Consider the following 12,422-nt stretch of genomic DNA (forward strand, 5'->3'; position numbering starts at 1 on the left):
TTCAGGTACAATGTGTGCTGTCTAATAAAAGATCTGCCCTTGTTAGCACAGACTTTAACCTTTCCTCTCTTGGATCCTGTTGAGGGCCCTTCCTCTCTCGAAGGTTTTAATTTAACAACATGTTATTGTGAATGCAGCAGCCGACATGTTGGTCTGGGCAACTCTCCTATCATACTGTTCATGATACTGTACAGATTTAAGTATTTTAGAGGAGAAAGGGGGTCAGTTGTCACATGGGTCATGTGGACAGTATGTCCCAGAAACTAGAAGGTTTTGAATCAGAAGTAATTTTTCCAGCAATAGTTTTGTATAAAAAGTTCAAACATCTTCACTTTCGTAATATATCAAATCATATTCTGTTTTGGCTAAACAATTACAACATATAAAACGTTGAACTACGAGTTTAAAACCAACATACAAAACCAATGCTGGAGTTTTGACTCAAAACCTTTGAGTCTTCGGGACTGGAATATTATCACATTATTTTATGAATTCCATACATTCTAAATCTAATCAAAGGGATATATCCAGCTGAAAGAGTTAATTGTTGATAATTGATTATTTCTGTGATTTTGTCCTACAGAAAAATAATCTATTGTCCATCGTTTTTGTAATTGTGTAAAAACAGATTTAGGATATGTAAAATTGTATTGGATGGAAAACAGATATTATATTCAAGATGAATCATTTTGATAAATGTATTATTCCAATGAAACTAAAATAAGTTATTTTTCTTGTACAACTTTATATATATATATATATATATATATATATATATATAACTCAAGAAGAAATGTTCAGGGTCCAAGCCAAATTTCATAGATTTTTTTTCTCCAGGAGACCAAGGACTACAGCTCGTTTTTGGAGAACATTGTCAATTAAAAGCAACGAGAACTTGTAATATTGTTATACTTTTTGATTAATGAATGGATGTTATATAGCCTACACTGGCATTTTTGTGTAAATGTGTACATTTTTGTATTGTTCTAATAAATTAAAAAGGAACAGATGTTACAGAAGAATAATATAATATAAGACTAATTGAACAAGTTTGAACGAATTATGAAACAAAAACATCTAATCTAAATATTCACTACTAGATTATTAAAGTTTCCACATGGCGTTTTCCGTTGTTCTTTAGACAGTTTTTTTTTAAACGGGCACATATTTGAATTAAACCGCGCAATTAAATTCGCGCGCAAACATTCATTGTTCAATTGATGACTTTTAATATAGCAAACATGTATTGTTTAAGCTCTACCGTGCTGTAGCTTAATGTACTTTTCCCAAATTGTTGAAAGAGAGCGAGACGGACTGTTTATTTGAGTAATAAAGGCTCGACGCTGGCGTGGCTGTTTATCAATGGTGGGCTATCAGTGAACATGAATGGGGAGTTGGAGATGAATGGAGACTCGCTGCTGTGAATTCTGTCATGGCGTATAGAGCTGTATGAGTGCTGTCCAAGGTACTGAGGCTCTGCACTATATTAACTGAGTTTGTGCACTATTCACAATGTTACTATTGATTTTTTTTTTTTTAAACATTTATCTTTCTAACATTAATAGTCACTCTCTTTTCCGATTTAACAATGGTGATTGCTTGAGCACATGGACATTTTTAAAGCCATATATCGCTCCAAATGTCCTGACAGCAACAAAACTGGACCGGTGCAGCTCCCATTCGGGGACACTGTGTCCATCCACGAGTGTGTTTAATATGAGTGTGTGAGAACTGCTGTAGACAGGTGGAGAGAGAGAGAGAGAGAGAGAGAGAGAGAGAGAGAGAGAGAGAGAGAGAGAGAGAGTGAAACAGGGAGGGAGTGATTGAGAGAGAGAGAGAGAGAGAGAGAGAGAGAGCGAGCGAAGGAGGGAGGGAGCGAGAGAGGGAGGACGATGATGATGCTGCCGGTGGAAAATGGCTGCTGCATCCTCGAGCCCATCCGAAACCATATGAAGGTGGACAGAGAAAGACAAGAAAATGAGAGCAGCCGCGAGCACAAGGAGTGAGTGAAAGAGAGACTGTGTGTGCGTGCGTATGTGAGCGAGAGTGTGAGAACGCGCGCGCGCGTGTGTGAGTGTGTGTATGAGTGTGAGAACGCACGCGCGCGCGAGTGTGTGTGTTCGGTAAGAAGGGGAATAAAAAAGACGAGAGACCGGGGGGCAGCCAGCTCGAAGCGGCGGGCAACACCGAGCCATGGAGGGCGAGTAAGTCCATGCATTTTTATTTGACCAGAACAGACTGATTGATTTGCAGCACCTCTAATGGACTGTAAGATGCTCACGCGAGACCATCTGATGTTAGATGCTCATAAACACTATTACGCAGCTATGGCTATCAACACTGTACACCATATTCTCCATATACATCCAACATTTGATGAATATCGCCAATGAATGGGCCTTATCTGAAGTGCACTATATAAAACGCCTTCAATGCCGCGGATAGGGTGCAGTAAGAGACGGCTTTTTGTCTCGAGGATGGTGTGTGAGGAGGCTCCACGTATAACCACCAAATACATCCATGAATTATAAAACGTGTCGTTAAAAAATCGACGAATTATGGCGAGTTTTCTGGCGTCGGGAACACATTGGCGGGATGGAGGCGCGGAGGGATGCTTTTATCAACGCGTCTCGAGTTTCATTATGATTTTTAAAGCCAAACTTTATGAATGAAATGTGATTTTTCTCTCACCCCCCTCCTCCTCTTCATGTCTCCCCCTCCCCCCAGCGCTTCTCTTCTTCTTCTTCTTCTTCTTCTTGTCCATATCCTCCTTTCACCCACTCATCTGCCCATTGAATTCGCTGTGCTGTAGCATATATGTAGTTTTATTCATTCATAAAACAGCGGGATGAACGAATGAGTGCGCGTGAACGCGTGTTGATCGGACGATATGACGGTGCAATGGCTTATAATAACGGAAACCGTTCAAAATAATACAAATGAGGCTCTGAATCAAAATGGATGTGATTTCATAGCGTTTATTGTAATGGAGCTTGTCGGACTGGAAAACCGCTACGAGGGCCTTTATGGCGAATGGGCGCGTTCATTGATACATCTCAGGGAGGAATATAACTCTTCATCTCCCACCCTCTCCCTCATCATCTCCACACATTTCATTCCCCTCAGGCCATTCATTTATTTACGGTTTCTTTCTTTGTGCTACTCCCTCATATTAACATATGGAGCCATTATGTCCTTTGTTGTTTTATATTGGTGTCATTGTGAATGTAGAATGGCTATATTAAGGACTTTTCTACAGAAATGAGCGATGGCTGTAAACGCTTGTTCCGTGTGCGCGCGGAAAGTGTGATTAGATTTTCCTCGCCCACGTGACCGTCCATTAAAAAATCGCGCTGTTTCCTCCCATTGTTATAATCGTGCTTCACTGTTTATATATTCTAGACTGAACCTATAGTTTATGGAATACACAAAAGCACACATGACGGTGTGATTTAAGATTATTCATTCCATTTAACACAATAAATCAGTCCTCGCCACCATACCACACCATCTTGTCTCAAGAAATCATTCAAAATTCACCTGTATCCCCGCGTCATAGTACTTACAGTAGCCTCCATGATTTTAAAGGACCACACTTTTTTTTTTATACCACACATAAAATGCATTTTTACCTGACAGATATCACTGAAATGGGTGTCTTGACAAATCACACCTGTCTCTTTCATCGCAAAACTAGTCGGGGGAGCGGCCCGCCCTTTTTTAGCCAATCAGAAACGAAATCTCGTCCTGTCAATCCATAGAAAGTTCGGGTTTGCTTTGCTGACATATCTTTTGGGCGGGAGAAGGGACGTGTCTAATTAGTGGCTAAATCTGGCAGATGTTGTCAAAAGGGATACAATCAATTACAGCACCTTTAACATCAACATAAAAATTGCCCCTACACGTTTAATGTATGTTATGGCTCTGTGGACCACTCATAAGCAGGGTGCGAATTAAGGTTCCTCCCAAAGAAGGCTTGATCCCCCCTGAAGGGCATCAAAATAAGATGTTGAGGGGGTCAAAGAAAGTAGTCTACCCATAATATGAAGCTTTACCTGTAAATATGAAGATACATTTCCAGCTCTGACTGATTTTAAGTACTCATAAGTACACATTAATTCAAACGTCTTCAAAATATTTGATCAAATTGTAATAACCACCTCTGAAATGACTGATGATTTGGACGAACATCATCATGGCGTGGGCAGGGAAAAGAGCCTAACATGTTTCATCCTCTCCTTCAGTCATGTGTCTTCTGCCAGCTGTGACCATCACATGAACCATATTGACCCTTTTCACATTTACGGGTTTCTCAGAAGCGCAAGTCGTCATAGTTGGGTACATTTCTATAGCGGTGAATGAGAGACTACATTAAATGTATTTTTGTGTTCCCATTTGCTCAAATTGCGAAAGAAAAACTCCACAATAGTGTTTTCCCAACTTTCAATAGGAGGAGGAAAATAGAGAGAGATTGATAACGGCAGTCAGAAGAGAGAAGGATGTAATTTTACTGAAATTTTACCACAGCCGCTGTATCAGTTACACCCTCACTGCAGCGTTAACTAGTTTTTCTGTAATTTGATGCAAAGGTAATACAATACAAAGTATAGTGTTATAAATGTACATCCTTTTTAAAAAATATATAAATAAAATATAAATATAAAAAACGTTGCAGATTTACGATGCTATTGACCGTTAAAACGCACCATCACAGTTTGTTAAAAGGGTCCATTGTAGGCAAAAGATCCCTCCCAAAACCTGTTTTCTAGCCCCAAACTGGCTGCAATTGGCTGGCTTGAATTTTTCCACGTTGAAAAAAAAGGAGGATTGTGTTCAAGGCATTTTCACTACTAAGTACCTGGGAAATTTCCGCCAATTCATTAGTGCTTTCTAATATTAATATGTTTGTCTTTGTATCTTTTCTTTAAAATGTAATAACTTGCTCATTGTCTGAAACAGCCTTTCTTCCGATGATGTCCAACCACTTTAACATCTACTTTTCATGATCCAATAATCTTCAACTGGATAAAATCCAGTGTCCCACCTTGCCTTTTTTTTCTCACTGACTATTCAGTTTCGCTTGGGAATGCATCCAGAAACATTACAGAAGCAAAATGGGTTATGAACGACAATTTTAACGAATGAATAATAATTAAATTTTTAATGTAATAAAATTTTGACGAACGCTAATTTAAAGCTACAATATGTAAGATTTTTGTAATAAATTATCCAAAAATCACTTGCACAGTGTGATATATTTCCTGCAGTGTACTTACAATATCCCAAAAGTTCCCAAAGATTTAACAATTTTATATAATGGCTCGTCCCTGTTCACTTGTCGCCTGTCAATGACGTAATATCCGCGTTATCCCTGGTTTCCGGCGCTCATACTGACATAGTAACCATGGCGACAGACGTGGACAACTGCGTTACGTCTAGCGGCACGCTCACGCTGTTGTTGTTTCGTTTAAACATTATGGACCATGGCAAGCAGACTTTGGGACAAAAGGAGAACTAAAACGAGGATCAATATCAGGGTGGCGTTTTCGAGATGCCGAGAGCTCCACGTCCACGACTAACTTTGACTTGACAGAGACGCCGCTCTTGCATGTACTTTATTAGACAGGTGAGCAAATGTACTTAAAACGAATCAATGTTATTTAGCTCAACATGATGAAATGTTAGAATATGATCAGTATGTTATTCTAATGTTGATCTAGCTTACTGCTAGTCTCATACAGATGAACTAACACATAGAATAACATTATAACTTTCAACACACTCAAATGCAGTTTAGTGTGATAGTGCAGACCAAGTGAAACAGCGCTGCGTTACCTCACAAGTTTCATTCGTATAATAAACTGACCTGTGTGAGTAGTAATTCAGCACTTGCGGGTAGTTCGGTAGAATTAAATGTCCTTATTCCTTTATATCCGCGGGACTCGCGTGTGGCGCTGATGTCTCTCATTAGCACTCGCGACCTGCTTCATACCTCAGTCACGTTAAAAACATCAATGTATTCACTCATCCATAAACATTATTAGATCCTTCGGCATGATGACAAGTTCCATAATTCCGCTTATGCGTCGTTTGTTATTGTAAGAGGTTAGAGACCCCTAGCGGCGGAAAAAATTACATATTGTAGCTTTATTGCAGGCTAATAATGTTACTTCCTTTACACATCTTTACACTGTGTCTCTGTAACGCAGTGTCTTTTCTCTGTTATTTGCCATTTACCTTTATTTTAAGGATATTTCCATATGTTATACTGATGGTTGTGTTTTCTTCTTTAACGGCCTTTGTCTAAAAGTCTGTGTGTGTGTGTCTGTGTGTGTGGGTGTTTGTGCTCAGCTGGCTAGTGCACTCACTCCTTTTACTCCCCTAACAGTGTGCGTGTCCGAGCGGTGGTGATGACACGTGACGATTCTAGTGGTGGCTGGGTGCCCCTTGGAGGTGGCGGCCTCAGTCACGTGATCATTTGTAAGGGGCGGAGCTCTGAAGGTCGTGGGCGGAGAGAGTACGTCATACGTGGAGAACGGCTACGCGATCGAGCAGTGAGTGTGTGCGTGTGTGTTCATGCCTGTCTTTGAGTGCACTGATGTTCCCTCAGCCTGACAGTCCCGGTAGTTGTAGCAATTTAGTAGTCACCCTCACGAGTGGCCCGCAAGTGACCCGCCTCTCTTTCTTCATGTAGCCTGTGCTGGAATGCGCCATTCAAAAGGGTCTGGTCTACAACAAGGTGAACCCCATCTTCCATCACTGGCGTGTGGAGGAGAGGAAGTTTGGTCTGACCTTCCAGAGTCCAGCTGATGCCATCTCCTTCGAGAGGGGGCTTCAAAGTGTCCTTGATAAGCTGGACAGAGGTACAGAGCAGCAAAAGATAGAGAACAGGAAGCTGGAGCCAAAGAAATGAATGTAGTTTACATTGAGTATGTGTCAGTCAGTTTTAATACCTAGTAACCCTGTTGTTATGTCCGCTAAATGTACCAGTCCAGAGAAGACGATGCCATGAAAGGATAGTGCAAATGTCTAATGTGTTTTAGATGATCCTATTTTCTTTCTTGACATTTTTTTTGTTTGTTCATTTTTAACATTTTCCTGCAGGATCCGACTCGCCATCCTCCTCGACTCCTGAAGAGGGCGACACCGAGGATGATGGTCAAGCAGTGAGTGTTTTTATCACGTCAAAGTGCTTCAGAGTATCTGGTTCATCTTCGCGTCTATCTGAGATTTTACAGTACTTTTCGTGCCTAGATCCCTGTAAAGTCGTCATAGACATTGAAGTCAGTAAAACCAAAATTTACCCTATTTATTTTCTTAACTCTTTCTCCGCCATCGTAAAAAATAATAATAATAATTGCCAGCCACCGGCAGCATTTTTGATCATTTTCACAAAAACTTCATGGCCTCCAGAATATTTTGTTGTATGAATATCTGAACATGCAATATATCAAAAGAAAAAGTAGAGCCTCTGCTTTTATTCTAGTTTTTAAGATATTCTAAGTTTAATAAAAAAAAGCAACTTTTTGAGCAAAAAGCTGAGGAAATAAGTTTTTTGTCAAAGACTGGGATTCAGAATGATGATCAAAACATAGATGGAGTAGATCGAGTCTATCAACACCCCCAAATCTTCACAGTCCTATAGCTCATCCTGAGTCGATATTTCATTCAGTAACGTTTGGCAGTTTTGATTTATATGCAGATTAATGTTGATGATCACATTATTTTACATATGCATATAATTGCTTGTTTCTGCTTCTTCTTGCCTGTGTTTTGATCATGAGATTCAGTTCTCTTTCAGAAGATTCGTAATAGTGCCCCCTACTGTTTAAAAGTGAAAACATGGAAAGCCAGAAATTTCCGTCAATGGCAGGGAAAGTTAATATACTGTATGTTCCTGGATTTGTTATGCACGATTTATCAGTGCATGTTATTCCAAAGAAAATTGTCTTTGTAATCATCAATATTATTCAAAATGTAATAAATCACTCTACCATTTCCTATCTATAATCTTGCTAATTATTTAGCAACTTGGTCACTTTTTGCACCGAACAGTTTTACATAAAGTCAAAGCAGAGTCATGATTGAACGATTCATTCATAATACAAGGTGATCCAAACTACACCAGTCATCTCTACACCGTATTTCCTCCATCTTGTGTACATCCTGTCGGCTTTAGCATTAGGTGGTTCTGCATGTTTGATGACTTGCAGTCTGTCTCAGTCTCATACAGGGAGTGAGTCGTCGTCCAACAGCAGAAAAGAGATGCTGCCCAAACCCATTACCATTGTGACCAGCGAGTCCTCCTCCACCTGTTTTGTGCGCTCCACAGAGGAGTTCGCGTACGGGACAGGTCACGTCGTCACGACACAGACCCCGGCCCAGGTAAAGGGTTCACATTGCTTGAAAGTTGATTCCAGTTGATTCCAGCAAGTTCCACCATTGGTCAACGGTGTTCCCATGATGGAAAGGAAAGGGAAGGGAGGGGAGGGGAGGGGGAGGGGGGATTTTTTTTAATTAAAAATATTTTTTAAACACACATGCCAAGTTCTTAGAAATATTTATTCATGTCGATGTCATGGTTTTAAAAAACTTTAATACCATTTACAAAAAAAAGGTGTATATTTAATGACTCTAGAAATTTCACACGGTGCAACCGTCAATTTAAAGTAATAACATTTTAACACACGTGAATGTACCCATACTGAATGTTGCACCACGTTATATTTTGGTCACACACCACAGGACAGTTGTATCAACCCCTAGATTTTTCACTTTAATATTAAAATGAAATTTAATTCAGAAATGATGCGAATTGGTGTATTTAAGTCATGTATGAATGAGCTGCGTTCTTATTGTATTTTTGAATGAATGATTTGATCCAGACAAATGCAGAGTTACATTCAGTCCTCACTCTTCTCTCACCGCAGATCCATACCCGACCCGCCCAGCACCAGCTCACCCAAGTTACAGCCGTGTTGAACCCTCCGGCACCCCCTCCGCCGCCTCCAGCCCCCCCGACCCCCCCCACAGCGCCCCCTGCCTCCTCTCCCCTCTCCCCGCTCTCGCCCACGATCTCCCTGCTGGAGGAAGGGGACCTCCGCAGCCTGGACCCCTGCAAGGACCTGTGGGGAACACGCGGCTACGAGGACTACCGACGCGCCGGTGCCACACGGACCAAGGTGGGAGGGCTGACGGGGGGCGTGGTGGTGAGCGGCAGCCAGGACAAGACCGAGCTGTGCGTGGTGCGCTTCGAGAAAGAGCTGGCCGGCGTGGGCACCACAGGCTGCGAGGTCACCGTCATGCTGGACACCAAAGGTTCTCAGTGCAACTCTTCGCCCACCTGCATGCCCAACGCCGTGCCGGGGGTGTCGTCGGCCAGCGGCTCCCCTCAGGAGACGGGTAAAGGCTCGCCCTCTCCCTGCTGCATCCACGCCTCTCTCGCCACGCCACGCTCTCGGACTCGCAGGCGCGGGGGCGGCGGAGGGGAAGCCATCTCTCCGGACGACGACAGCTCCTGCCCACAGGGCTCCTCCTCCTGCTCGTCCCGCTGCGTGTACTGCCGCTCCGTCTTCAGCGCCTCCGAGAACGGACGGGGCCGCTGCCGGGACGCCCCGGACCCCGCGCTACACTGCCTGCGCCAGTGGACGTGCGTGTGGTGCGCAGAGAGCCTGCTCTACCACTGCATGTCGGACTCCGAGGGCGAGTTCTGGGAGCCGTGCTCGTGCGAGGACTCGATGGGCGGCGGGCCGCACCCGCTGTGCTGTGCCCGCTGGACGGCGCTGCTGGTGCTGTCTCTTTTCGTGCCCTGCATGTGCTGCTACCTGCCCCTGCACGCATGCCTGCGCTGTGGGGAGAGATGCGGCTGCTGCGGAGGGAAGCACAAGGCCGTGCGATGAGGCCTGAGCGGGGGGAGGGCGCGTGGGCGGGGCTTATTGTGACGGGACGGGAGCACAAGGAGGAACAGCCGTAGAGCCAGATCTCCTACATAAACCTTCACGATAATATCCCCTCGCCCCCACCGAGGCCGTCTGCTGCATTCCGCTCTTTCTATTCTGCGCTCGGACCCTTCTCGCTCGTACCGGCGGTGGGTGCATGGGTTCGGGGAGGTTGCTCTCTGATTTGCTGGTCGTTGGGGTCAGGGGTCGTCTCCGGGAGGTGGGGAGTGAATGGGGTTCAGTGACGTGTAAACATTTGTTCGTTTTCTTTTCTCCTGGGTTCTGTTTTTTTTTTTATTTAGGGAGAAAATATGAGATGAAAAAATGTTTATAGATAATGTTATCAGACCTATTTTGAGTATCTTATTTTACTTGAACTACTGAAAGAATTTTTTTTTTTGGCAATTGATTTAACAAATACACTCCCCTCGTACCTCTAAGTTGATGAGTTTTACCTCAATGTCCAGAGGAGAGTAAGGCAAATGGAGAAAGAGACTTATTTTGGGGGCTGTGTGCTGTGGTGAGGTTTTGTATATGGTCTTTGCGGTAGGTTTTTCACGCACGTTCGGCCAGAACATATTTGTGAAGGAGAACATTTTGATGTTGTACCACTTTTAGTTGTTCGAGGACAGGGAACGTGAACGGTCTGATCGAGGGCAGTTTCACCAAAACCACCACTTTCACCACATATGGACACATACATGCTCATTCTTCTGTTAAGAGTATAGTTGTGTTTAACTGGCCAACAACTGAGAATCTTGCCTATATTTAAAGGATAGACCAAAAAAGTTGAGAGATAATCTAGTCCTGAAACATTTGCACAGCAGATGTAAACCGAGGCCTTGAAATGTTGTTGTACACACCTCCAAAAATACAGTGCAAATTAGTTATTATTAGTCAGAAGTAACGACTAAAAGAGAAAAGGACTGTTGTGTGTGACACAACACTTGAACTTTATCTGTTAGTATGGCAACAAGAGAAGTACTCAATCATTAACTATAATGGGTTATACTGCACCTCACATGTCCTGACCAGTGCAATTTTGTCTGTGTTGTTCCAGTTAGCCCCGCCCACAGTAAAATCCCATTGGTCCAAAAGCATAAAATGTGTTTTGATTGGCTGTGATTGTGTTACAGGATATTTTCATCTTCACTGTGGACAGACAAATTACTTGACACTGAAAACGTGTTGCCTGGTTAAAGCCCGTTGTTAAAGTGAGAAATATAAAGATTTTAGACCAATCAGTTCCAACGCTGACCGGCGTAACGGTTTGGACCTCGAAGTGTTAAGAAACATTGCTTTAAATTATCTCAAAGCTGCTATTTCAACTCCCCTAAACTTGTCTTACCTCGCTGCTAGTCATGAGGAGTTAGGGAATCAGACACAGCCCTGTAGTCAATTTTGGACAATGACTAAATTATGACATCGGTGATGGGGGAGAAATAATGTCCAATTCCAAGAGGTTTCTCCAAGTTACGTAGGAATCAATGTTGTATTAACTGCTCATTAGAGTCACTTTAAAAGAAAGGGTTTTTACAGCAGGATGAACCACTGGACCATTCAATCTACAAACATGCATTGCATATCATTGTCCATTTGGACTCATTTCAATCCATTTTCAAAGACGTGAAACATTCTCTTGCACTCACTCACACACACTCACTCACTCACTCTTTATGGGCAGAATAGTAGAGAAACACAAAAAGACCCAAAAATAGCACTGGAAAAAAGAGAACTTTGAGAGATGAGACCACCCTTGAGGGCCCTAGTCATACATCCTATTAATAAATGTGCCTTTTGATTTATTTAACCAATAACCTATAATTTCTAAGTAACGATGTACCTAAATACTCATTTTCTTTTTTCGGGTTGTTTATTTCTGCCAATGTGCATATTTTAACATGTATGTGTCTATTAGTTTGAAAAGTAATCAATGGAAAATATTACCTGTTTATATATTTATTGAGATATTTATTCTAATTCTTTATTTATTTTTGGAGACGGGTTTTTATTTTCTGTGCTGTCTTACTTCTCTGACTTTGTGCCAATTTGCTGCTTTGAGGTGTTACATATCGTGGGTTTGTATCATTAATTAAACCCTAACTCTATATTTTAATGAAAAGTTTGCACTCTGAATCGTGTTTACATGTGTTTATGTGCATTAGTACACTAATTCTGGGATGGCATAATACAGCATTCACTCATAACCACATCATCAGTGTGGTGTGTTACAGCAAAAGGCAGCAATAGTGAATTGTGCTCCTTGGATTAGGACGGATTTCAGGAAGAACTGTCCAGGTCATATTTTGCCCCAAAATCAACAGAAAAATTTAAGAAATTATATTCTGCATAAAGAAAACTAAGACTATCAATAGAATATTTTCATGACAATTAATATATATATATATATATATAAATATATATGGATATATATTAGTGCTGTCAAATCGATTAATCGCATCTAGCATAAAAGTTTGTAAATAT

At 41.9% G+C, this 12,422-nt stretch overlaps 1 protein-coding gene across 3 annotated transcripts; it reads left to right on the forward strand.

The window, feature by feature from the left end:
- The first annotated feature begins 1,875 nt into the window (after positions 1–1,875).
- Positions 1,876–12,382, forward strand: spred3 (sprouty related EVH1 domain containing 3). Of its 3 annotated transcripts, none has more exons than XM_082181631.1 (6): positions 1,876–2,204; positions 6,389–6,554; positions 6,695–6,863; positions 7,105–7,166; positions 8,224–8,385; positions 8,931–12,380. In XM_082181631.1, the coding sequence occupies exons 1-6, from the start codon at positions 2,194–2,196 to the stop codon at positions 9,897–9,899; spliced, it is 1,539 nt and encodes a 512-aa protein (XP_082037757.1). In that variant the 5' UTR covers positions 1,876–2,193; the 3' UTR covers positions 9,900–12,380. The 3 variants fall into 3 exon arrangements, with proteins under 3 accessions (XP_082037757.1, XP_082037756.1, XP_082037758.1); XM_082181630.1 differs by having other exon boundaries at positions 1,878–2,002; positions 8,931–12,381; XM_082181632.1 differs by lacking the exon at positions 1,876–2,204 and having other exon boundaries at positions 6,418–6,554; positions 8,214–8,385; positions 8,931–12,382.
- The last annotated feature ends 40 nt before the right edge of the window (positions 12,383–12,422 follow it).

The sequence above is a fragment of the Leuciscus leuciscus genome, assembly GCF_965113295.1.
Source record: "Leuciscus leuciscus genome assembly, chromosome: 10".
Taxonomy (NCBI): domain Eukaryota; kingdom Metazoa; phylum Chordata; class Actinopteri; order Cypriniformes; family Leuciscidae; genus Leuciscus; species Leuciscus leuciscus.